General features: G+C 44.2%; 1 protein-coding gene across 1 annotated transcript; it reads right to left on the bottom strand.

Moving 5' to 3' along the window:
• Positions 1-615: 615 nt before the first annotated feature.
• CENPH (centromere protein H) lies at positions 616-22,374 on the bottom strand. The gene is made up of 9 exons (XM_077816301.1): positions 22,177-22,374; positions 20,601-20,656; positions 20,002-20,050; positions 17,718-17,792; positions 14,113-14,169; positions 13,445-13,508; positions 11,658-11,709; positions 10,640-10,803; positions 616-1,735 (listed from the first exon to the last, which is right to left on the bottom strand). Exons 1-9 carry the CDS (start codon positions 22,326-22,328, stop codon positions 1,643-1,645), a joined length of 762 nt encoding a protein of 253 aa, XP_077672427.1. The 5' UTR covers positions 22,329-22,374; the 3' UTR covers positions 616-1,642.
• Positions 22,375-23,968: the final 1,594 nt, after the last annotated feature.

Genomic DNA, 23,968 nt, shown 5'->3' with positions numbered 1-23,968 from the left:
GCTATTACCACTGACAACAGTGTTTTCACTGAGGGGTCCTTGCTCTTGAAGGGTGAGAATATTACTGCTGTCCCTACTCTACAATAGTGCTCTTTGAAGGGGCTGAATCAGAGGAGGCAGATACCAATTTAGAGTGCACAGGTGTGGGGATAGAGGGGAGAAAGACTGGAGGTGATAGGAGAATAAAGAACCATAAGCCAGAGCCTTCTCTCTCAACAAAAACAAGGTTGGTGACTGAGGTAATATTTTTTTACTGGACTAGCTTCTGTTGGTGGAAGGTACAGGCTTTCAAGCTACACTGAGCTCTTTTTCAGGTCTGGTATCTTTCACCAGAAGACAGTGGTCTAAGAACAGACATTTCCTTAATTACCTTCTCTCTCATATTTTAGGACCAACACAACTGTAACAATGGAAGATACTGAATTTTCTGTCTGCAGTCACTTAAATATAAACTAACATGCCTGTCTGAGTCAACAGAAGGAAGTCAGTAAGCTCTAAAATAGCACCAAGTCATCCATACATATTACTTCACATGGGAACATTCAAATATACAGATCATTTACTATATTATCACCAATTCAGAAGAACTGAAAGATTCATGAAAAGACAAAGGGAAGCAGTCAGCACAAGTCATTTTATTGAGGTTATTACTAAGAAATAGACTTAAAAACTACAGTATATAGTTTAATCTATTTTTGCATTTTGAAGCTTAACAAAAACAGAAGTCACATTCTCATCTTAAGAGTTTTGTCCTCAACTCAGAAACTCAGGCACTGGCCTATATAAAAATTCCACATGCCTTCTGCACAACCGCCATTTTCTCTATGTTGGCTGTTGTGATTCAGGACAGACAATTTTTATTGAAGCTGGTGTTAGAGAGCTATGGTAGCAGATATAGCACAGACTAAATTGGTTTTGATCATCATTTAGAGTAATTTTGAAGTCATAAAAAATAAAATGAGCACAACTTTTTACAGTTTTAAATCATACACAACACTTTTGGCCATAGTGCTATCTTGGTTATCAATGGTAGCCTTTGTAAATAACTACTACACAACCTTTGTACGAATACAATTTTCACAATGTGCAGTACTGGGACATGTCCTTAGGAAAGGATGCAGGGGAATAAGGGGAGTGAGGTGCCCCTTTACTCTCCTGCACAGGCTATCCCACAGTGAGAGTCACACTTCAGGAAGGAACAGCACCAGGGGGGACTGCTACTCCCACTCCCAGGCAGGAAGATGGGGGGAAGAGAGCAGAACCTTGGTTCCACCCTTCAATGTGCCAGCCAGTAGCAGATCATTGTGCTCCTTGGTGTGGAGGGACAGACAGGACTTAGACAGCTGCAGTCCTTTCCCTGGACAGCTCCTGGGGTTGAGCAGCTATGTACTTACCTCAGATCAGACTGTATTGTTACAATCTAAGCCCTTAAAATAATGATTCAGTTTTGCACCAACAATTATGTAATTGCACATATGAACCACCATAGCAGAGGAAATGCACTTGTAGAAAGGTCCTGTTTTCAATGTCTCTTACGTTGTCTTGCTATTGTTACCATTACTTGTGTCAGTCTAGTTGAACTCCGGTTTATTGATGCATATTATATAAAAACTATAGCTTTAAAAAAATTCTTGTGGCTTATTCAGATACAGTTCACATTTTTCTCAAGCTGTAGAACAATTGCCTTTAAAACTGGATCCTCTGCCCAGTTGACTTTACTTCCAATAATGATGCTCTGTAATAAGACAGTTATCATTAGTTTAAATGCCATAGGAAAACCAGTTAAAAAAAAACACCCTAAAATGTTAAAGCACTATTTTAATTGTCACTTATTAAGAAGTTGCCCAAGTTATTGCTTTTTTTTAAAGTTTGAATCAGTACATAAAGATTTATCAGTTCATGTAGTTTTAGTAACTCAAAGCACAGAAAATGTGTTGTTTTAACACCATGCATATGATTTTGGCGCTGCTAACAGGAAGTATTAATTTCAACTCAAAGGATAGCTCCCCTCAAGAAATATTCAAGTGCTTACAAAAATGAAGGCTACTTACTTGTAACTTGTACCTAGCTCAGTATATTCACACTTAGGAGTACTGCACCATTTTGTGGTAGAACCTTCTAGCAGCGTCAGCTCGAGAACTCTCATTCCCCCCCACCCCCTGGTGTCACTGAGGTACTGAGGGCAAGGCTAGATAGGGGTCTGAGCTCCCTTCCCACCTCAGTTCCTTCCACCACAAAGCCAGAGCCAGAACAAAACAAGGACTCCAACAGAGATGTAAGCTGGGTGGGAAGTGTGAACATGCAGAGCCATCTCAAACTCTGGTTACAAGTAAAAAATGGTTACTAATCTTTCTGTAACTGTTGTTCTTTGAGAGGTGTTCCACTGTAGGTGTTTGTGTGCTCGAGTGCACAGCTGGAGAGTTTTTACCCTTAGTGGTACCTGATGGGGAGGCCTGAGCACCCTCTGCTGTCTCTCACACACTGCCCAGGCATAAAAGGCTGAGCTACCCCAACCCCCTCAGTTCCTTCCTACCAGACCAGCTCCATTAGAGAGGTGACAGAGGGTGGATTGTGGAATGGACACGTGCAACACAGCTCAAAGAACAAATTACAGAAAGGTTAGTAACAGTTTTTCTTCGAGTGATTGCCTATGTCCCTTTCACTGTAGGTGACTCAAAAGCAGTCCCATCTGGAGATGAGTTTAGAGTCTATTTGAACAGGGGCGGAAGGACCACTCATCCAAATTTAGCATAGTCTCTAGGTTGCTGAGAGATTACATAGTAAGAGGCAAACATGTGATGCGCACTGACACGGAGGTGCTTGGTACCCGAACTGAGGTAGATGGCTCAGATGGAGGACATGGTGCCAACTCCATCAGCAGATGGAATGGGGCTTAAAGCCCTTACAGATGTCTGTCACACATGTCATTCACATGAGCCTCCCTCAAACACTTAAGAGAGCTGGGGTGAGGGTCACTATTAGGCATTGCCTTATCACAAGAGTGGCAAGGCTTGAAACCCAGAGAGTACAGCATATCTCCAGTATCTAAACTGGGTGCTGGAACTACAGAAAACAAACAAACAACCCACCCACCCTCCACTCTAGTCAAAATCTGTAAATAGTACCTGTGTATAATTAGTGTAGATTAAAGACTTGTGTAGGCAAGGATAGGGAGCTCCAACAACTGTCATGAGTAGTAGGAAGGAATTGAGGAGGGTCAGTGGCAGCTTGGTCCTTTATGCCTGCTCAGCGTGCCTGAGACAGCAGCATGTGCTGGAGCCACCCTGACAGGTACTGCTAAGGGTAAAATCTCTCCAACAGCCATGCACTGGAGGGCACAAACACCTGCAGTGGAATGGACATGTGCAATCACTTGAAGAACCTTCATTACTTCTTTGCCTAGCTCTGCACATTTCCATTTATGGAACAGACTCATAAGACTAGGCACAGAGAGTCCTAGCTGAATAGAGACCGAAGCACCACTTTGCCAAATCTGGTATCCGCCGTAGAAGCCAAATTCAAGGCACAGTGCTTAGTGAATGTGTGAACTGAAGTCGAGGTTGCAGCTTTGCAAATTTCAGCAACTGGCACCTGCATAAGACAAGCCAAGGAAGTAGTCATGACTCTAGTGGAATGCAATCAAATAGCAGCAGGTACCAGAGCTTTTGCCAGCATGTAGTATTCAGCAATAAATTGTTTAATCCATCGAGAAAGTCTGGGAAGAAACTGCATCTCTCATGTGGTTCTTGGCATAAGAATCTAGAAGAAGATTTACAAAATTTAGTCCTGTTCAGATAATAGGTGAGGGCTCATCAGGCATCCAAAGCGTGTAGGACAGATTCCCCCTTATTAGTGTGGCTTAGGGGGGAAAACAACAAATTAATGGTATAATTGATATGGAAATCAGACACTACCTCAGGTAAAAATCTGGGATCAGGTCCGAGAATTACCTTGTCCTTATAAAAAGAAGTGAAAGGCAGATTAGCCAGAACAGCATTCAATTCACTCTCCTGGCTGATGAGAAGGCAATAACGAAAGCCCTTTTGATAGATAAATGGTAGAGCAGGGGTCGGCAACCTTTCAGAAGTGGTGTGCCGAGTCTTCATTTATTCACTTTAATTTAAGGTTTCACGTGCCAGCAATACATTTTAACATTTTTTAGAAGGTCTCTTTCTATAAGTCTATATATTATATAACTAAACTATTGTATGTAAAGTAAACAAGGTTTTCATAACGTTTAAGAAGCTTAATTTAACATTAAATTAAAATGCTGATCTTACGCCGCTGGCCCACTCAGCCCGCTGCCAGCCTGGGGTTCTGTTCACCTAGGCCAGCAGCAGGCTGAGTGAGGCCTGCGGCCGGGACCCCGGCTGGCAAGGGGCTGGCAGCCAGGACCCCAGACCGGCAGCGGGCTGAGTTGCTCAGCCCGCTGCCGGTCTGCGGTTCCAGCCGCCGGCTCCTGGCTGCAAGCCCCACTCAGCCCACTGCCAGTCTGGGATCCCGGCCCTGCCTACATAGAGTGGGAACCTACCTTTTCCCTCGTTCTAGCCCATTCTCTTCCTCTCTCTCTGCACTGAGCTGAGGGTGGGAGTGCACTAAGCACAGGGCTGGGGGTGAAGGAGCAGGCTGGGAGTTGGGGTGTAGGATCTGATCAGGAGCTAGAATGAGGGAGGGGGCTCAGGGTTGGGGCAGGAGGTTTTGGTGTGGAGTGCTTACCTGGCAGCTTCCATTTGGTGCGAGGGGTGCAGGTGAGAATGCGGGGGGGTGGGGGGGGTGCAGGAGTCAGGGCAGGGGGTGTGGGGGGGCTGGGTATGTGTGAGGGTGCTGGAATCAGGGCTGGGGTCATGGGGGGGTGCAGGGCAGAGGGCTGGGTGTGTGTGAGGGGGGTGCAGGGGTCAGAGCAGGGGGCTGGGGTGTGTGTGGTAGGGTGTAGGGGTCAGGGGAGGGGACTGGGGGTACTCCCATCCCCCTGCGCAGAGCAGCTCAGGGCAGGGGGCTGGAGGGGATATGCCCTGATTTCAACCCCCTTCCCCAAGGCCCCGTCCCCACCTCTTCTCCGCCTCCCCCCCAATTCCGCTTCTCCCCCTCCCTCGCAAGGGCCATCAGCTGATCGGCGGCAGGGACGGAGAGGAGGGGCAGGAACGCAGCACACTGGGGGAAGAGGTGGGGGAGGGGGAACTTGCCTACCCTGCAGCAGCAGCCGGCAGAACCAAGCTTCTTCACCCTGCCCCCGCTGGGGGTGGGGGCACGGAGAAGAGCGGGCCGGGGAGGGCAGAATTTTTAATGGCACGCTGCTGCCTGCTGGGGTCCCAGCCTGGGTTCGGCAGCAGGCTGAGCGGGGCCGGCGGCTGGGACCCGGCAGGCAGCAGCATGCCATTAAAAATCGACTCGCGTGCCGTCTTTGGCACGCGTGTCATAGGTTGCCAACCCCTGTGGTAAAGGTTCAAAGGGCAATTTTACCAGTATGGCCAACCTCAACTTGAGGTCTCAAGAAGGGGCAAGGTCTCTAACAGAGGGATACACATTTCATAAATGTTTTAACCCAACAAATGAACAAACAACAATCTACGATCAACTAGAGTGTAATACATGGAGATGGCTAGCAAATTAACTTTTAATGATGAGTTAGACAACCTCTGATTTTGTCAATAAATCTGTCCTCTGGCAGAAAAAAGGTCTCCCTTCTGCAGCATGGCACCTATAAAGAGAATCCTTTGTGAAAGGCAGAGGACTGACTTTGGGCTCTTTCTCAGTTGCCCAAGGTCTGAAAACAGATTGGTCATGAAGACAATAAGGCTTAATAGATCCTTGTGCAAAGAGAACTTCAGTAGCCATTCGTCTAAATAGGGTAAACAAAAGTACCTTGACTCCTCAGATGAGCTGCCAACACAGAGAGACACTTTGTAAAAAGTCTGGGTGCTGTAAAAAGGACATCTGGGAGCACCTTATACTGGAAGTGGCAACTAGCCACCATAAATCAAAGGTACTTGCAATGATTCTGACAAAATGAAGTATGAAAATATGCATCTTTTAGATAGAGAATTGTGAACCAATCCATGACCAACAGTGACGGGACTATGGTGGCCAGAGTCAACATATGGAACCAAAACTTCCATATGTACATGTTCAAGGCCCATCAATCGAATAACAGTCAAAATCCCCCAGCCTTCTTCTGCAAATCCTGGCCTCTCAGGTATTTGAAAGCATCCTTGACTGCTTCTATCAGAAGAAATGTTTCTACTTCTGCAATAAGAATCACCTTGAGAGTGGGATTCCTGAAGAGGGAAGGACAGGGAAAATTGCAGGGAGGCAACCTTTGGACTGTTTGGCATAGCCTGTTTCAATAATCTCTAGGACCCACTGGTCCAAGGCAATTTGCCTCCATACATTGATGAAGTAGGTTAGTCTGTTCCCAAATTAAGGAATAGATTGGTCTTAGTTGACTGGTTTTTTGACTCTTGCATATCTTGTCAGAACTGGGGCTTGAGGCTTTGTGATGAGGATGCTGATGCAGTGGCTTGTTTAGGTTTAGACCTTGGTTTGAAAGGCCTTTTTTCATATTGACTGAGAAACTGCCTGCTGCTGGTATTGCGGATGTCCAATCTGTTAAAAAAATAGGACAATGAAGACTGTGGACAGGATTACCTCTCGTACCTGAAAGGGGGAGAGGAGGGCTTCCTTCTAGGAGAGGGATTCAGACCCAGATAACGAGCCATCGATCTCATATTCTTCAGTTTTTCAGTAACTCATCTGTCTTTTCACTAAACAGACCTTCCCCTCCAGCTTAAGTCTAGTGTCCATAGTTAAGGATGAGGAATGGTGCCATGCATGCCTCCTAATGGTCACAGCAGACACCAATGCGCTTGCAACAGAGTCTGAAACGTCAAAGGCAGCTCAAATGGAAAGTTTAGCTACACTCTGACCCTCTACTAAGAGGGCACTAGCCAACCTTTTTCTGTCATTCGGCAGGTCAAATAAAAATAGTCATTTCCCACCCAATAAATGGAATTGGTAATGGGCCATGGTTGCTTGATAATTCATCACCGTAATACTGAGGGACGAGGAAGAACACTTTTCTCCCTAACGACTTGATCTTTTTGCCCTCTTTATCAGCTGGTATGGAATGCTTCTGCTCAGTTCTTGATCTATTGCTGGCAGCAGCCATCACCAGGGAACAGAATATAGGATGGGCATGAAAATAAGAAAAACCTTCAGAAGGTACCTGGTACAGTTTATCTGGCTTTTTGGAGATGGGCTGATGATGCAGCAGTGGACCAAATGGATCTGGCTGGCTGTAGCAGTCCATCCAGGATGGGTAGGGATATCCTACTCTTAGCTGTAGCACCATAGACATTGAATACCAGGCAGAAAGTCTCTTCCAAAGATACCACAGGTAGATTCAAGATGGAAACCATGCTGTCCACCAGATTGTGGAACTGCATAGTATCCTCAACTGGAGAGGAGGCTGAAGCCACCCCCACATGTTTGTCAGGTGATAGATTTGGTTCATAATCCGTGTCCATCTGCTTCTGTTAAAAGAGGGGAGCTACCTCCTCCTACTCTTCTCCCTTGGACAAAACTTCAGGAATCACTGCCTGTATCATCAGTGGATCCAGAAGAGTCGGATAAAAGTACCTCTGGGCTTCTGGATCCTTCGCAGATGAGACATTACCTTTCCATCCATATGGAGAATAGCTCAGACATTCCTGAGGTGGCTCCCAGTACAATCATAGTCCCCAGGGCTGCCAGCCTCCCTAGCAACTAGGATGTGGGAATATGCTAGCCGGGGAGGACCAAAGGCAGGTCCCAATCACACTGTCAATCTCTGCATTCTTCCTATATCTCCCTCAGTAAAAACCTGGGTCTGGATCAGAGATAGAGTGAACCAGGGACAACAGCAGATCCAGCAGGACCAATATGGGGAATTGGCTTTTTGTGGAGAACCTGCAGTGGTCCTTGGAAGAGGGAGAACAGGAGGATCTGTGAAATGGTCCCCACACACCTTCTAGTATCTTCTTCCTGATGTGGAATGTGGAAGAGGATCCGAGTTCAGGAAATGGGCCTTCTCTTAGAACACAAGCCCCTTACGTTCACACTTGGATCTGACATGTGTAGTGATGTCAAGAAGTGAACCTGGTCTCCCATAATGATAGAATTCTCTGGAACTGACGACATGGGAACAGACAGCAGATCTGAAGATTGAGACAATATCAGATCTGGTGCTGGACTCAAGTCCATCTCCCATGATACTGACAGTGAAGGGGAACTGGTTTGTGTTTTGGGGCTGTAGCACTCTTGTATGAATTGGACAGATCCAGTAGCTCCCATGCACAGGAACCAGCACTGCTAACAGTGGTCACTTTGTCCTCATACTTCCTTTTCTTTGGTACCAGAACGGTCGACACCAAAGGCACTGATGACTCCTAATTCTGAGGCCGCAACGAAGTCTGTCTTCCTAGATCTGGAAGTGGACATCAAAGTTGATCATGGTCCTGCAGTCACAGGAGTTCTGCCAGGATTGGAAAGCTGTAAGGCGTGAGGTATGGCATTGATGAAGGTGGCCGAACTGTCTCTTGACCTCTCCTCTGGAACAAGGGCAGTAGCGTTTGGCCACATGGCCCTGTGTTTGGCCACATGTAGCCTCAGAGGTTTAAATGAGGGAGCCACAGGGAAGAGATTCAATCCCGACTGGGGATGCAGCCCCTTGAAAACCTTCAAACCTTTGCTGCTGAGGGGCCACAGGGGCCAAAATTTGCCTTTTTTGGATGACTGTTGGATCAAAGGACTGTTTGGATCCAGAGGGCCTGGCCTCAAGGCATTCCTTCAGAAGGAGCTAAAGGTGGGTCTCCCTATCCTTATGGGCTCTCGGAGTAAAGGTCTGGCAGATTAAACACCCAGAAGATGATGAATTACCCAGGCACTTCAGACACCGCACATGGCTGGATGCTGGAAAGATGGCTCGGCAAAAGAGCACGCCTTAAATCCCAGCTTCTTCTGTTTCTTTAGTTCCACCATGACATGGAACTGAAAAAGAATCACTAACTGACTAAACTAACAGCTCACACTAACTATTGAGAAAAGATGCTCCGGTGAGAATGAAGAGGTTCACATCAGTCTGTGGCATGCAGTTGGAAGGAACTGAGGTGGGGAGAATGCTCTGCCCCTGTAAAGCCTTGACCTCAGTACATCAGTGATGCTGAGGGGAGGATCAGGACACAAAAGAGTACTCTAGCTCAGTGGTTTTCAACCTTTTTTCATTTGCAGATCCCTAAAACATTTCAAGTGGAAGTGTAGACCCCTTTGGAATTCTATTGTCTGTAAATATAATTGAATTCTGTTCAGTCAGTTTCCAGTCTAAGTGGACCCATTAGACACAGTCTGCAGACCCCAGGTTAAGAACCACGGCTCCAGCTGACACTGCTAGTAGGTGCTACTGCAAGGCACCACAAGGTGGCACAGTACCCCAAGTGGGAATACGCAAAGCCACTCAAAGAACAAGAGAAAATAGGTATTTATGGCTAAAGCTACGATTTTGTCATGGATATTTTTAGTAAAAGTCAGGGACAGGTCACAGCTTCCGTGATTTTTTGTTTATTGCCCGTGACCTGTCCCTAACTTTTACTAAAAATAGCCATGACAAAATGAGGAGGGAGGTGGATCCAGTACCCTCACCCCCCTTACTGGCAGCAGCTGAGAGGGGTCCCCCCGCCGTCCTGCAGGGCTGGAGCTGGGGGTCCCCCACTGCTGCCAGCCTTGAGCAGCTCCAGGGTCCCTTTGCCGCCACCAGCTGGGAGCTGCGGGGTAGGGGGCGGCCTCTCATGCAGCTGGCAGTCGCTGGTCAGCTGTGGGGCCCTCACTATCACGGAGGTTGCTGGAAGTCACAGATTCCATGACTTCTGCGACCTCTGTGACATAATCTTAGCCTTACTTATGGCCTGATCCAAAGCCTACTGAAGACAATGGCAATCTCCATCTTGACTTCAGTGGGTTCTAGATCAGTCCCTTAGAATGGAAGTACCTTCTCATACTTAACTATGGAGTTACTAATGCAATGCTAACATCCACACCAACCTCTGGTAAACATAGGATCACTCAACACAGTAATGTATGGGGCTCCCTTTGAAATTTTCCCCAGTGCCACTCATCTTTACAGAAGATGATACAGCCAGCAGCCCTTCTCCTCTTAATATCCAAAACCTTCAAAACATGCTTCTCCCCCTTCTTCCACTCTAGACTTTTAATCCCATGTTCATTCCTAATTGGGATTTAATGGACATTCAACTAGAAGATCTATCATATCATTTAAGTACCTTAAAAAGGTATAACAAATGGATAAAAATCTAGTAAACATCATTTCAAAAAGAGTTTAAGACAGTTTCAGATTCTCAGTTTTTGAAGTACCATAATCATGGTATTTACATACAGGCTAGTTTGCATTTATAAAAATTACAATTTTAAAAGAGTAAGTTAATCAGAGACATTTTTAAAGATTCTATAATGTATTTCTCTCAAGTAAATAGCCATCACCAAAAAATAGTTGAATGTCTACTAAAAGTTCATAAATTGTGTTTGGTTGAGATACAATAGAAATGAGACTTACTTAAATTTGTCCTGTTTTCAAAGCAACAGATTAAGTTACCTGGAAGATATTTTGAATTAACGTAGTCATCTGTGTTTCTTTTTGCAAGTTTCTACATATTCTCTTTAACATTTCACCCACTTCCATACCCTCTAGTTCCTCTTTTTGTTTTTTCTTCAGAGTGTGTATCTGTAGCAGTTTGTGTTCTCCAGCTTGCTTTAGTGCTAATTCAATTCACAGAAAAAGAAAGATTAGACTAGACAGGATAAAATCCTAGCAAACATACTGTAGAGGACAATTCCTGGACTGACAGAATGATGTTCCATCTTACCTAATATATTTTGCTCTTTCTAATTTTTATGATCCGGTAAAGAGATTGTTAGAAGAAAATTTTGGGTGCCCTGGATTTCTAAACATAGACTCACACTTTCCCTATGTTAAATTGACAGTAAAAGAACAAAGCTGATTGTTTTGTCAGTAGTTTTAACTAACTATGCCATTCAAAAGGCTGGTACAGATATCTGTAAAGATCTGCATATAATATATTAATTTAGGTTTGAAGAATGGTTTTAAAGAAGTCCAAATCCAACCCCTGGCCAAGTCATGTAGGCATGTTACAACCATTCCCTCCTCAAAATTATTATTCTTTACGAAGAGATCTTTATGAATCACACTTTTCTTTTTCTGCCAAAACATTATACAAAGGTACAATATGATAAAATGGTATGTGAAGAGGTATTGTAAGATAGGGGTTTGTTGTACTAAAGCACTCTAAATGAGGTTTAGTAGGAAACAGTGGAATTAGACTGCATTCTTTTGAAGTTCTTCAGTCTCCTTGTTCTAAAGCATAGTACTTGTCCTGTTTGCCTGCAGACATTCAACATACCAGCTCACTTTCATGTACCCATCATACTTAATTTTTAGAAAGTTTTACATCTAGAATTTTACAGTTATATAAGATAATGCAGTTGTCAGCAGACACTTTTTAAAGCTTGTCACAAAAGTTTGAGATTACAATCTGAAAGATACAGAAGGTAGCAAGACAATAGATGCTTGCTAACAAGTTATATACACTTACTAAATCTCCTTTTTTTAATCTCATTCAGTTTTTCTTCCAACTCACGTGCTTGCTGTGTTAAAGAAAAAGGATTCGACAAATTGATATTAATATATTGTCCATCTGTAGTACTATGTTTAATAGGTACTAATCTTATACACAAAATAAATTAAATAGAATAAAATGAGGTAAAGTGCAGTTCTATGTAAAAAGGGACTTTACTGAGCAGACTCTCTCTTTGTATATTCAGTCACCTGTTTATTTTAGTGAAAAAGTAATTTTTTAAATAATTTTATTACTGTCAATGAGAACTATGGTTTTTTGGTTTGTGTATCATTAAGTTCCAAATGCAGGACTGCTTGTGAATTTCCAGTTTTCAAATTCTGCCCTACATCACATCTGTACAAGATCACTGAGGTTTACAACAGACCTGTACAGTTGTAACTGAGGGCACAATTTGGCTTGCAGAATATTTGTTAAAGGTGATGATGCATGAACCAGGAAAAATCCAGCTTGACTTTCAGATCTCAAGATCAGTTCTGCATTTGACTTACTACTACACAATACTCTGATTAAAATAAATAGCACTATACAAAGTCAGTAAGGCACATATTTGGACAGATCTCAAAAATGTAATTCTTGAGGATTCTCCATTAATGAGAGGTTTCTAGTGAAGTTCTGGAGGATTCTTGTCCCAATGCTCTTCAGTATTTGATTAATGATCTGTAAGAATATATATCACATCACTGCTTTGCAGATGACACAAAGATTGGTGGAGTGATGAACAGGGTAAAACACAGATTTACTCAGAGCAATCTGGATCACTTGGTAAATTGAGTGCAGTCAAACAATATGCACTTTAATACAACCAATTGCAAAAGTTATATATCTAGGAATGCTGGTCACAGTTGCAGGACAAGGAATTATCCTGGAAAGCAGCAACTATGAAAAAGAATAAGGGGACATGGTAGAAAGCCAACTGAACTCCCAATGTAAAGCTGTAGCTAGAAGGGCTAGCCTGATTCTTGGATATATAAACATGCAAATCTCAAGTAAAAGTAAGCATGCATTAGCTCTATAAAAGGCATTGATGAAGCCACTACTGGAATACTACATCCAGCTTTGGTGTCCACATACTGAGAAAGAAGTTTTAAAATTTGAGGATAGAGAAAAGAGCTCCATGAATGACCTGTCTGGAAAACTTGCAGTCTTTAAACAATGACTGAATGTCTTTCTAAATGACGCTCTAGTTCAACCACAAGTTATTGGGACTATAGCAGGAATTATTGGGTGAAATTCTGTGATCGTTATGCAGGTTAGACTAGATAAATCAGTCATCCATTCTGGCCGTAAAGTCTGTGAATCCACGGACTAGCAGTCTTTTTAATTATAGACTAAATTTGATAGAGACTACATCAAAACTGTAAATATGGAACACACAGTGCCTTGAAAACATAAAAAAACTTTCTTTTCTAGAGTAGATTTTAATGCGTCGTGTTTCAGGCTCCTCACAGCAGTTCTGGCTAATGTCCCTTCCTCTCTATAGCTGTTGATTCAATTGCTGTAGACTAATTTCCAGCAGATAAGGCAGTCCCAAACACAAATCTACAGCATCTATTATCTCCATCATAATAGGTTCAATATCAACATAAATCTCAAACCTAAGATGTCAACAGTCTAGACCAAGTTAGAGTTTTCTCCTAGAAGAATCAGACCACATTTCAGAATTTAAAAAAAAAAAAAAATTTTTTGGCAACCCACTAAAGTCTGAAAATGATTCAATAATTAGTAATACCAAAGATACTTGCCTGCTGAGATTCAAGTATTGCAGTACTAAGCATTATTATGTGTTTTATAGTTTCCAAGATCAACCTAATGAGGGAACAAATAATTAATTACCAAACCATAAGTTAACACTATGAACATTTTAACCATAATGATTTGAATTAGGGAAAGACTGTTCCTTTAGCATCATTAAAAGCATAATGTGCTTAACACTTGAAAATGTAAACATTTATTCCCTAGGTATATTATGCTAAATACAGTTCAATCAATCAATTAAATATTCTCTTTGCACCCTCATCAGATCATCAGGCTGACAGGCTTTAATTTTCAACACTTCTAGCACTGTGCAAAAGGTACACAACTTGCTAGGCATCAAGGTGATAGTGGCGGTAGCATCATGCAAAAGAAAATCTAGGTTAAGAAGTAACCTAGAACTTTTGCCTTCAGGCTAGCGGTGAAGGCATCATGGAGGTGGAGCATTATTATATCCTAGAATGGGAAGGAAGGGTGCCCAAGCCAATTGTTCAGACAGCATCCCTTAGTACCACTTTCTAGCTACCCAGCAGAACTGTGCTACAAACAGAAAGGGGAAAGCATATTAAAAGTAACGTAGGTAGTTTGGCAGGCTCTCTACCCTGGAGTGTCAGGTCCACCTCCCCACCCACCCACTGCACACAAAAAAGCACCTTACTTTGAGTCGCTATCATTGTGTCTCAGTTTGGTTCTGAGGGCATCCATAAGCTGGATCCTACACATGGTGGGGAAAGAGGAAAAATTCTGGTTGATGTGAAAGCCAAAAAAACCCCAAAACCTTAGATAAATCTGAAAGAAAAGCTGAGTTCTGAGCATCTGTTCTCCTCTCATGTATTTGGTGCATATGTAAAATACATGATGATACCCAAAATGTATTGTATCTGAGGATTCTCTTATAAATGGCATTAAAAAAAAAACATAATATCCTCCCTCCAGGTTCTGTGTGTGTTAAAGTGAGAATGTCCCCCAACCACTCTTTAATTCTTTCAATTACTTCAGTAATCCTCCTTAATCCAAGACTATGAATGGGGGGGAGAGAGAAGGTGGTGTGCAGGGACGTGGATCTCTATGAGGGAATCAAACACCAATGCAGGAGAGCTACTGCTTTCCACGCATGCTGCATTTTTATATAAAAATAATCTGTCCCTATGTTCCAATGTTTAATTATTAACAGTTGTTAATTATTTGTATTAGGATAGCACCTAGGGAGCTCAACAGATCAGGGTCCCATCGTGCTAGCCCTTGTATGCAGAATAATGGTCTCTAACCCAGAAGAGTTTACAGTCTAAATAGACCAGACAGACAAAGACTTTGGGGGAAGGATCTAACATACAAGCAGAGTGAACAATTTGATGGTCTGTGAGATGGCATGGAGGTCACCCCCTTTCAGTCAGGCATGGTACCACAGGTCAACCCTTCCTCACTTCCCTTCCCTGGGCCATAAACAACAGTGCCCCTCCATCCCCTTGTAAGAGTCTCATTTATTGACAGCCAAAAGCACAGGTAGAAGCTCACTCACATATACCCAGGGACATTCATTGCCTTAGGTTAAGCCCAACTAACAATCTCTGTCTCCTTCCTTCTGGAGACTCTTCTTTCCTGTGCCTGAAAACCACGTGTGGGCCAGGAATGCTTCCCGGTTCCTTTGAGGGTTACCTCTTTTCAGTACTTCCTTAAGCAGGAATCCCCAGCTCTCCTCTTTGGAACTGGGCTGTATTAGTTAGTTCCACACTTTCTCCTTAGCCAGGTCTCCCCCAGCTCTCCTCCCTGGAGCTGGGTTCTGTTAGGAAGAACTAGACAATCTGACTAAGCAGCTCTCAGCTCTCCTCTCTGGAGCTGAATTGTGGATTAGCCAGTTGTGGGACATTGGGAAGCATTGCAGTATTTAGGATCTGAAGAAAGCTGTCATTCAGAAACTCCCTGAGCACAGAAGCCACTGAGATCTCACTGGAGATTTGGTAGAATATTAGACAGGGGAGAGGAGGGAAGACATATCTAGTGGAAATTAGGCCTGGTTTGCAATAGAAAATTAGGTCAGTTGAACTACGCTAGTCAGGAGTTTGAAAAATCCACACCCCTGAGTGGTGTAGTTAAGATGACATAAATCCTCATGTAGACAGTGCTAGGTCAATGGAAGAATTGCTGAACTGCTACAGCAGAACAGCTGTGCCACTGTAGCAATCTGTGTGTAGACAAGCCCTTAGATTAAGACAACATTTTTGCCAGTGTTGCCACTTTCATCAGCCCACCCCCAAAAGACTCTTCTCTCTCATAAATTTTAGTCAAATCTAGTTTCTTTCTCACAGATTAATAAAGACTGTCATTTAAAATCTATAATAGAAAGCCAAAGATTTTAAAAACTGATCATTCAATAACAAATGCCTTTTTATTCAGTTCTGACCTTTCAATTATATACCTAAAAAGCTGATAATGAGAGAGAGGAAGGAATTTGGATTTATTATTTTATTTTGTGAACCTGTACTCCAGAACTGGTACCATATTTTATTGATGTTAACTTCATTGATCTGTTGTATTATGAGCTTCCTAATAAATAGCTTAAAGAAGATCAACACCTAGGTACCCAAGCTGGAAAAAGCAAGCTTTATTTTCTTAATTCCTGCTTCCTGTTTCTCACATTGTATTTACAGTGCAGGAAATTCAGAGATTACTTCTTCAACTGAAGTGTTAGAAATGTACAGTTTATGAGCCTATGCCTGCAAAGGCTTATGCATGTAAGTAACTTCTCATGGTAACAGTCCTATTAGCTTTAGTAAGACTTTATTTGAATATAGATGAGAAAATGCATCTTTTCAGCATTGGGGCACTTCCATGACTTACGTTTGGAGTATTATTTGTTTTTATCCTTTTCATGTCCCTTTATAAGGTATATTTGTCTACATTCTTTTTGGTCACCCGTGACAGAGGCCCATTGGTGGTTCATTATGCTGTGTCAGCAGCTCTTGTCAAGGCTGGCATACTCACTACACCTAACACACTGTTGTCATGATATACCCACAAGGTGGCATCTAACATATCATTGGAAAACTAGTAACTCACTGATCATTAATATTCTTGCATGATGTATGTATGAGGGTGTGTACAAAGTTATGGATATGTGCTAGAATTATGTTCTTAAAAGGTGTTTGGCAAGCAATGCATAAGCCCAGTCTGCCTTAGACAAAGGAATATGTATTTGTTTGTCTGACCAGCCTGGTCATCAGGCAGAGACAATGAAGTTATATTTTCATAAAAATTGTTTCATAAAACAAAGCCATCAGCTAGTGAGTGGAGACAGCCTCTTGCAGGAATATGAACCTCAAATGATAAGCAATTGAATCAACTGACTATACACAATATTACTGTATTATAAAAGTATATCAAGTAAAGTCTTTTATGAAAGCTAACACTTGTGATTAATACATACATTTCACAAAGATATTAACACTATATGAGGAATTATGGATACTTAATGATATTATACTTTAAAATCTTTGACCAACCACAGGGAGAAACAGGTTTTCCCCCAGACAGGAAGAAAAGGAACTATCTACCTGTCTCCAGTGCAATTAAGCAAGATATGGCCAAAAACAATGGAAACTCTATTTACATACAAATCAGCAAGGGAATGGGAAGTCCACAGGAAAGGAAGAATACCATGTAATCATCCGAGTCTGGGGAAAAAACTGAGTTTGGGCAGATATAAAGTAGAGAGAAGACAGCATCCATTGCTGGACACACAAGGGGTCAGAGTTCCTGCAGCCAAGGTAATTGAAGTCTCTGGGAACGGAATATAAGTGGAAAAACTTGCTTAGGCAAAGATCTTTCACCTAGGAAGACAAGGGAAACCAGCATCTTGTACTTCTGTGGAATGTCCTGACTGAAAGTCTGTCATGGCGAGAAAGAAAAAGATTGGTAAGAAATTTACCTTGAACCAAGGCTGGTGGAGACCAGAGTGGGGCTGTTGTGTTCTAGGTCGGCTGGTGGAGTCAGAATGCTGAACCGACATTGTATACTTGTTTGCTGACTGTTGGTGTCTGGGCTGTGAGCCACAGCAGCAGAGCATTTAAGGCACCCCAGAGTTACAGGGCAGGTACTGATACCACCTCACTAGTGTGGATTGCACTGCAAAACGTGACACCACCATTCTAACATTTCTGATGTTATTTGCAACTCTAACTTCTTGCTTCAACATTAATAAAGTCTTATGTAGTTCTGGTACTATTTAAACAAAATTTCAGAATAAAACTTTAAGGAGAGCTTTACCTTTGTAACACCAGTGTTTTGTTTTGAAAGGAGACTTTCGCTTGTTCCATTTCTCTTTCCAGATCTTCTGTGGCACTAAAAACAAATGCAATAGCAGAAGACTTTAAAATTCTATAGACACAAAAACTACACATTTTAAATAAAACATGGTTACACTGTCTTCTTTTGGAGTAAGACACTTTTCCAGTATATTATTGATGAACTTCCCCTTTAAAAAGCAGAGGATTCCTGATTATGGTATCATTGTGCCACTGGTATCACAGTACATGCGTTTTGCTGTGCTTTTATATCAACTTGGTTTCCAGTGCTATGGCAGAAAGAATATTTGTATAATGATTTGGAGGAACAAAAGTTAAAGAGAACCACTAAGACCCACCAATTCACAGATTCAACCCCCCACCCCACACACACAACTAAACAAAGAGGGAGCTGATAGCAACCCCTGCTTGTCTAAACTCTCTATTATGAAGTATTCTTGTGACCTTTTCTTTAAGAACCATCATCACCTCCATTTCTGCAGCAGACCTTTAATACTCAGCAGGGAGAAATCCTCTAGTCTATAGAAGTGCCTTTTATTTGTCCCATGAAATTCCATTCAGATTTACGCTTTGTAAAGTGTAATTAGGCTACTCAGGAAGATGTAGCCTGCAAACCCAATGAACATTCTAAAGAGCCTAGTCCCGCTGCCACCAAAGCGGCAACAGCAGCCTGTCCACTAGGAATACTTCGGAGAAGCTATACCAGAGCAGGGAGAGGGAAAGGATCTCCCCACTACTCTCCTGATCCCAGCATCCGGTCAAAGATCCTCATCCCTACTCTGGAAGCACCAGACGGAACAGAAGCTCCCTCAACTCCCAAGTGGCAGAGGGAGTGAGTCAGACCTAGTTCCCCTCAGTCACCCCCTGGATTCAGCACATGGTGTCAGCCCTCCACTATCAGAGTTAGTCTTGTAGCCCAAATTGTAGAAATTGGTGCTACAGTATTGAAAGCTGAGGGTTTAAATCCTCCTGATGAGACACAGTTACACAGTTAGGATTTGGTACATAACAGTTTTGTTGAGGAAATTACACATGAAACAAACCCAACTCCCAAAGTTAAAAGAATGTTATTTAGCCTACAAAAATCAAGCACTTGAAATTTAAAGGAAGTGCCAGATGTATAATTGTCCATGCAGCCTTAATTCAACCACATTGAGTATATGCATTATGATCTTAATTACACAATCACAATCTATTTTTTCCATAGGACCTCTGTCTCATTCCACACACAAATTGGATGCACAAAAGGGCTGAATTAAGATTGCATGAGCAATCATGAATCTGGCAATTCCTAACTTTGTGTCCAGTTTTGCAACCTAAATAATATTATTGACTTTTTCCTATGTAAGGATATTTACATTGCAGAACTAACTAGCATCACCACAGGAATGTGTTAGTTTTTTTCCTGTAGGCCATAATACTAGAAGCTCCTGCTGTCCCTCAGTAATGCAAAACAGCACTCAGAACTAGTGCCAAAAACTGCGATCATGATTCTCCTCTGATTATGGTTGCTTAAAAATATTTAACAGAACAAAAATCCTACTATGAACAGATTTGGGGATGGAGAAAAATCAGGAAGGGGAATGCCTTCACTTTTCTATTCATAATCAGCATTTTAAAGACCAGAAAGAAAAGTAAGAACACATTATTTAGAGAATTCTGTATCTCCCACCGTTTGAATCATTAGAAATATTTGTTTGAAAATAGCATCTGTATTTGAGTTTCTGCTTCTGATGCTTATCTATCTGAACTCTTAAAGAGAATATTAGAAATATTCTGATCACTGCAACCTGTTACAAGAGTACATTCCCTTTTTTAAAGCATCTTTATTATAAAAGCATAATTAATAAGAGGAACCAATAACCTGAAAGTCCAATGTAGTTTTGGACCCTAAATGCAACTTGCTATCTGAATGCCTACCATAGGCAAAATACTATGATTCTACATAAGATTCTATTCTCATTTAAAAGTGGAATTTAGTTTAGCACTTGGATATTTCTACCTAAATCCCAGCCAACACTCTGAAGACTATGGGTCTGAGAGAGCAGAGTCCACATCATATGAAAAAATATTTGAGGGGTGGAATAAAATTTCTCTGCTTCCCCCTCTGCACTCCACAAGTGAAATTAAAGCTCTGATAATTAATCCAACATTCTTATTAAAAGGAGAACAGTAAGAATAGAACCTATGACAGCTTTCCCCTTAACTATTTTTAACTTTTAAAATAGTGGTATCAGAAGACATACGCCTCAAATAGCTTTTCTTCTATGGCTTGGTCTGGAATGCTTTCTTCACCTGGAAATAAATAATATTTTTAAGTTAACGAGACTGAAAAAAAAATCTGTTTACACAGAACATGTGAGATGTCAGTTGAACAGATTTTTGGAAGTCTTTATTATAGTTTTAACTTTGTGATGATATTGAAAAGGGTCTAATTTGAAATTCCGAAACCACACCATTGTCACACGATTATAACTTTGCAAACAAAGAGGTTGGATATTCAGTGCAAGAATAAGGTATTTAACAAAAATCTGAACAAGCATCTTGTTTGTAAAATAAGAAACACTTTAAAATATTTACATTTATTATTGGTTTCATCTTTTATTACTTTACTGCAATATCAGTCAAATTAAGATAGAACGTGCAGGTACATTATTTTCTGTTATGACAGCATGTACACTTACTTGCATTGGATAGACACGGTGAAGAATGACAGAGAGAAAAAGGTTTAAAGATGAATGAAGCCAGGAAAGTGATACAAAACAGAAAGCGGTGGAAGACTTTGTTTGGCTCCATTGTTGCTGTGGAGCTAATGGACAGGAATCAAAGAAAGACAAAGACTTACCTGAATGAACTGTTGTATTATATTCCATAAGTTGCTGTTTTATTTGTTCTCTTAGTCTATAAGAGGAAACAAGAAAAGTAAAATAAAAAGTATTTTATCATTTTATTTTTTTAGATTTAAAACAATAAAGACACCTAATCTAAAGCTCTAGACACCCCCAAACATCATAAATACAACAAATAAAATCCCAGACACTTCAAAAGAAAGTCAGACACCTAAAAAAACTCCTTTCCATCCATTTGTTATTGTGGGAAGTATACTCTCAGCCCTCTCCAACAACACTATCAAAAGAGTATTTTGCAGCATACCCAGCAAAATATTTGCAGTTCTGGGTTTTTTCTGTTTTTTTAACAGCATCTGTTATTCTAAAGGCATCCTCAAACCAACAGTGAATTATAATAGCACAGTCACTGTGATAACAATGACCTCAATGGACTAAGGCGACATCTTCACTGAAGGGGGGGGGAGGGAGGGAAGGAAGAGTGTGTGTTTTCATCAGGATAGATATCCATGTAAAAATCCTAGTGGAGAATTAACCAAGATAAGAACCATCTCCCCAGCTACTCACTACACCTGGCTCCGGACTGCCCCAGCTCCACTCTGCCTCAGCACTGCTGGTGCTCTGGCTCCAGCTCCCTGGGCTGTTTTTTCTGGCCCCTCTAGCTCTGGTTGCTGCAGCTCTGCTCCCAGCACAGGACTACTCTCTGGGCTGCTTCTGTGGTTCTGCTCCCAGCACTGGCCTGATCCCAGGGCTGCTTCTCTGACTAGCACAGCTCTGCTCCCCAACTCAGCTCAGGCCCACTCTGTATGACCCAGGCAATTCCAGCTCACATGGAGCATGCCTCCCTCCCAGCCTCCTGACTCCCTCACTAGCCTGCCTGCCCTGACCTGGAGCACTGGCCTCTCCCCATTGCCCCTGGGGACCATTAGTCTCAGGCTTCTGATTTCCCAATGACCCCTCCCCTTCCTTTTGATAGTAGGAACTAGCCAACAAACCCCGCTCCCCCCCCCCCGAATTTTTTAAGGGGACAACAGTCCCCTTACTCAGACATAACCTCAGCTACACAGACCTCCATATTACAATGTCATGGCGAAGTTTTACTGAGCATAGAAATGAAGGGCTCCAGGCTCAGCCCTGGCTCTTTCGGGAGGGGGCCCCAAGGCTTTGCTAGTGCAATATCAGTCACCAGACATGGTTACTACTGGACGCTTCAGCAACCCGGAGAGGTTCAGATCTGGGCGGGCTGCATCCCTAGGTCACGTAGGCCCATGGGATGGGGGCTCGGCCCGCCCTCGGCTCCCCTCCCGTACACGCCAGGGCCCGGACGGAGAGTGCCAGGGCAGCAGCGGGGGGGCTCTAGGAGCCGGGCATCACAGAGAAAGGGCTGGGCTGAGCCTGGCCCGGGGGTCATTTCAGTCCAGGTCCCCGAGTCCGGCTCTGAGCGAGAGGCTCGGCGGAGGGGGCCGCAGGCCCCGCCCGGCGCGGAGATCCGCGGGTTCGACCGACGCTTTGGGGCCGCTGGAGACTCCCGCAGCGCAGGCGCGGCCAGCTCCGGCCCCGAGCCGCAGTACTGACCGGAACAGGGTCACCAGGTCCAGCTTCTCGCCAGCCTCAGCCCCCAGCCTCGAGGCCGCCCCGGTCTCCACGGATCCACCGGCAGCAGCGCTGTGGGCCGCCAGCTTCCCCAGGGCTTTGGACGCGGCCTCCACTCGCTGTAGCGGCTCCATCCAAGCGGCGGCAACAACGCCCGACAGCAGCTCAACCGCCGCCGGGTTGCGCCTTCAAACCGCCCGCCGCCGCCGCACGTCACTAGCGCCATCGATGAGCGCGGCCAGCGGCTACTCCTGGCTGGGTACCAGCAATCCTTCCGGTCGCTTCCCGGGCTCGTAATTCGGCATTCTCCTCTCAGGCCTGATGAGAGGACAGTCCCCGCGGGAAGGGGCGAGGGAGCCCGCAGGGTGGTTGCGGGGAGCGTGGCTCCAGCTGACCCAGCCGGGAGGGGGGAGAGCTTTCATAGCTCCGCCATATCCAGCGGGGGGCGGGAGGATGGCTCCAGCAGACACGGCCCCGGGGAGGGGGGAGAGTTCATAGCTCCAGCATAGCCGGGGCGGGGGAGGGGAACGGCTCCAGCTGACACAACCGGGAGGGAGGCGGGAGAGGGTTCATGGCTCCAGCAGCATGCCCAGCCGAAAGGGAGGATGGCTCAAGCAGACACAGCATGAGCTGGAGTTGGTGGACAAGGCAGCTGTCTAGGGGTAGATGGTGCCCGGGGCAGGGTGGGGCACTATTGTGCTCTGACCCCGCACCACACCATGGCTAATCTGAGCAATGCGTTGCATACTTCACCCGCAAGTGTTTTTGCCCCTCACACTAGACTCTAGCCAGGCACAGAACTGCTGTGTGACCTGGCCCGCCCATGTCCTTTCCTTTATCAACTTTCATACCCAGCTCATTTCACAGTTCAGCCCCGTCCTGACATTCTGCTGCTCTAGCCAAGAGGATTTTAACAGAAATACTCCTTTACCTTCACTTTTCAAGCACGGAGGTGTAGCACTGTTTCATGCTTGTTCCTGGTTTTTAAGCGCACTTGCACCATTACATCTAAGTGTAGTGATTTTGAACAGGCCCACCGACAGAAATTCCAGGCCTGAGGGCAGAACAGTCAGTGGGCCCCCACGCATGCACAAGCCGTGTGGACACAGTCCACCTGACATTTGGGGGGTGCTGCCCCTGCGCTGGCTGGTGCCCAGCGGGCTGCTAGCTGAGCTGCTGGGTGTGCTCTTCCAGCACAGCCAGGGCTTCCACATGCCCGCCCCATAGGGTTGCCAACTGTCTAATCATGATGCAAACCCAAAGACCCTTGCCCTAGCCCAGTTCCTTCCGAGACTAGGGCCCTCCTCCTCCTCCAAGGCCCTGCCCCTGCTCACTCCATCCCCCCACCCTCCATTGCTTGCTCTTCCCCCCCTCACTCTCACCAGGCTGGGGCAGCAGTGCGGGAGCGGGTGTGGGCTCTGGGAGGGAGTTTGTGTACAGAAGAGGGTGCAGGGTTGGGCTTTCGGAGGGGTTTGGATGTGGGAGGGGTGACAGCTCAGGGAAGCAGTTTGGGTGAGGAGTGCGGGCTCTAGGCTAGGGCAGAGGTACAGGAGGGGGTCAGCGCTTACCTCAGGTGACTCCCGAAAGCAACCAGCACACCTCTCTGACAGCGGCTCCTTGGCAGGGGGCCTAGGAGGTCTCTGTGTGCCGCTGCTTACAGGCACTTGCCTTGCAGCTCCCAGCCAATGGGAGCTGCAGAGTTGGTGCTTGGGGGGTGGGGGGGGGGGACACAGCACACGGAGACCCCCTCTCTAGGTCTATGCCAGTTGCTTCC

The sequence above is a fragment of the Eretmochelys imbricata genome, chromosome 5 (assembly GCF_965152235.1).
Source record: "Eretmochelys imbricata isolate rEreImb1 chromosome 5, rEreImb1.hap1, whole genome shotgun sequence".
Lineage (NCBI taxonomy): Eukaryota > Metazoa > Chordata > Testudines > Cheloniidae > Eretmochelys > Eretmochelys imbricata.
The sequence above is the reverse complement of the archived record's forward strand: the minus strand, read 5'-3'. Positions and strand labels throughout refer to the sequence as shown.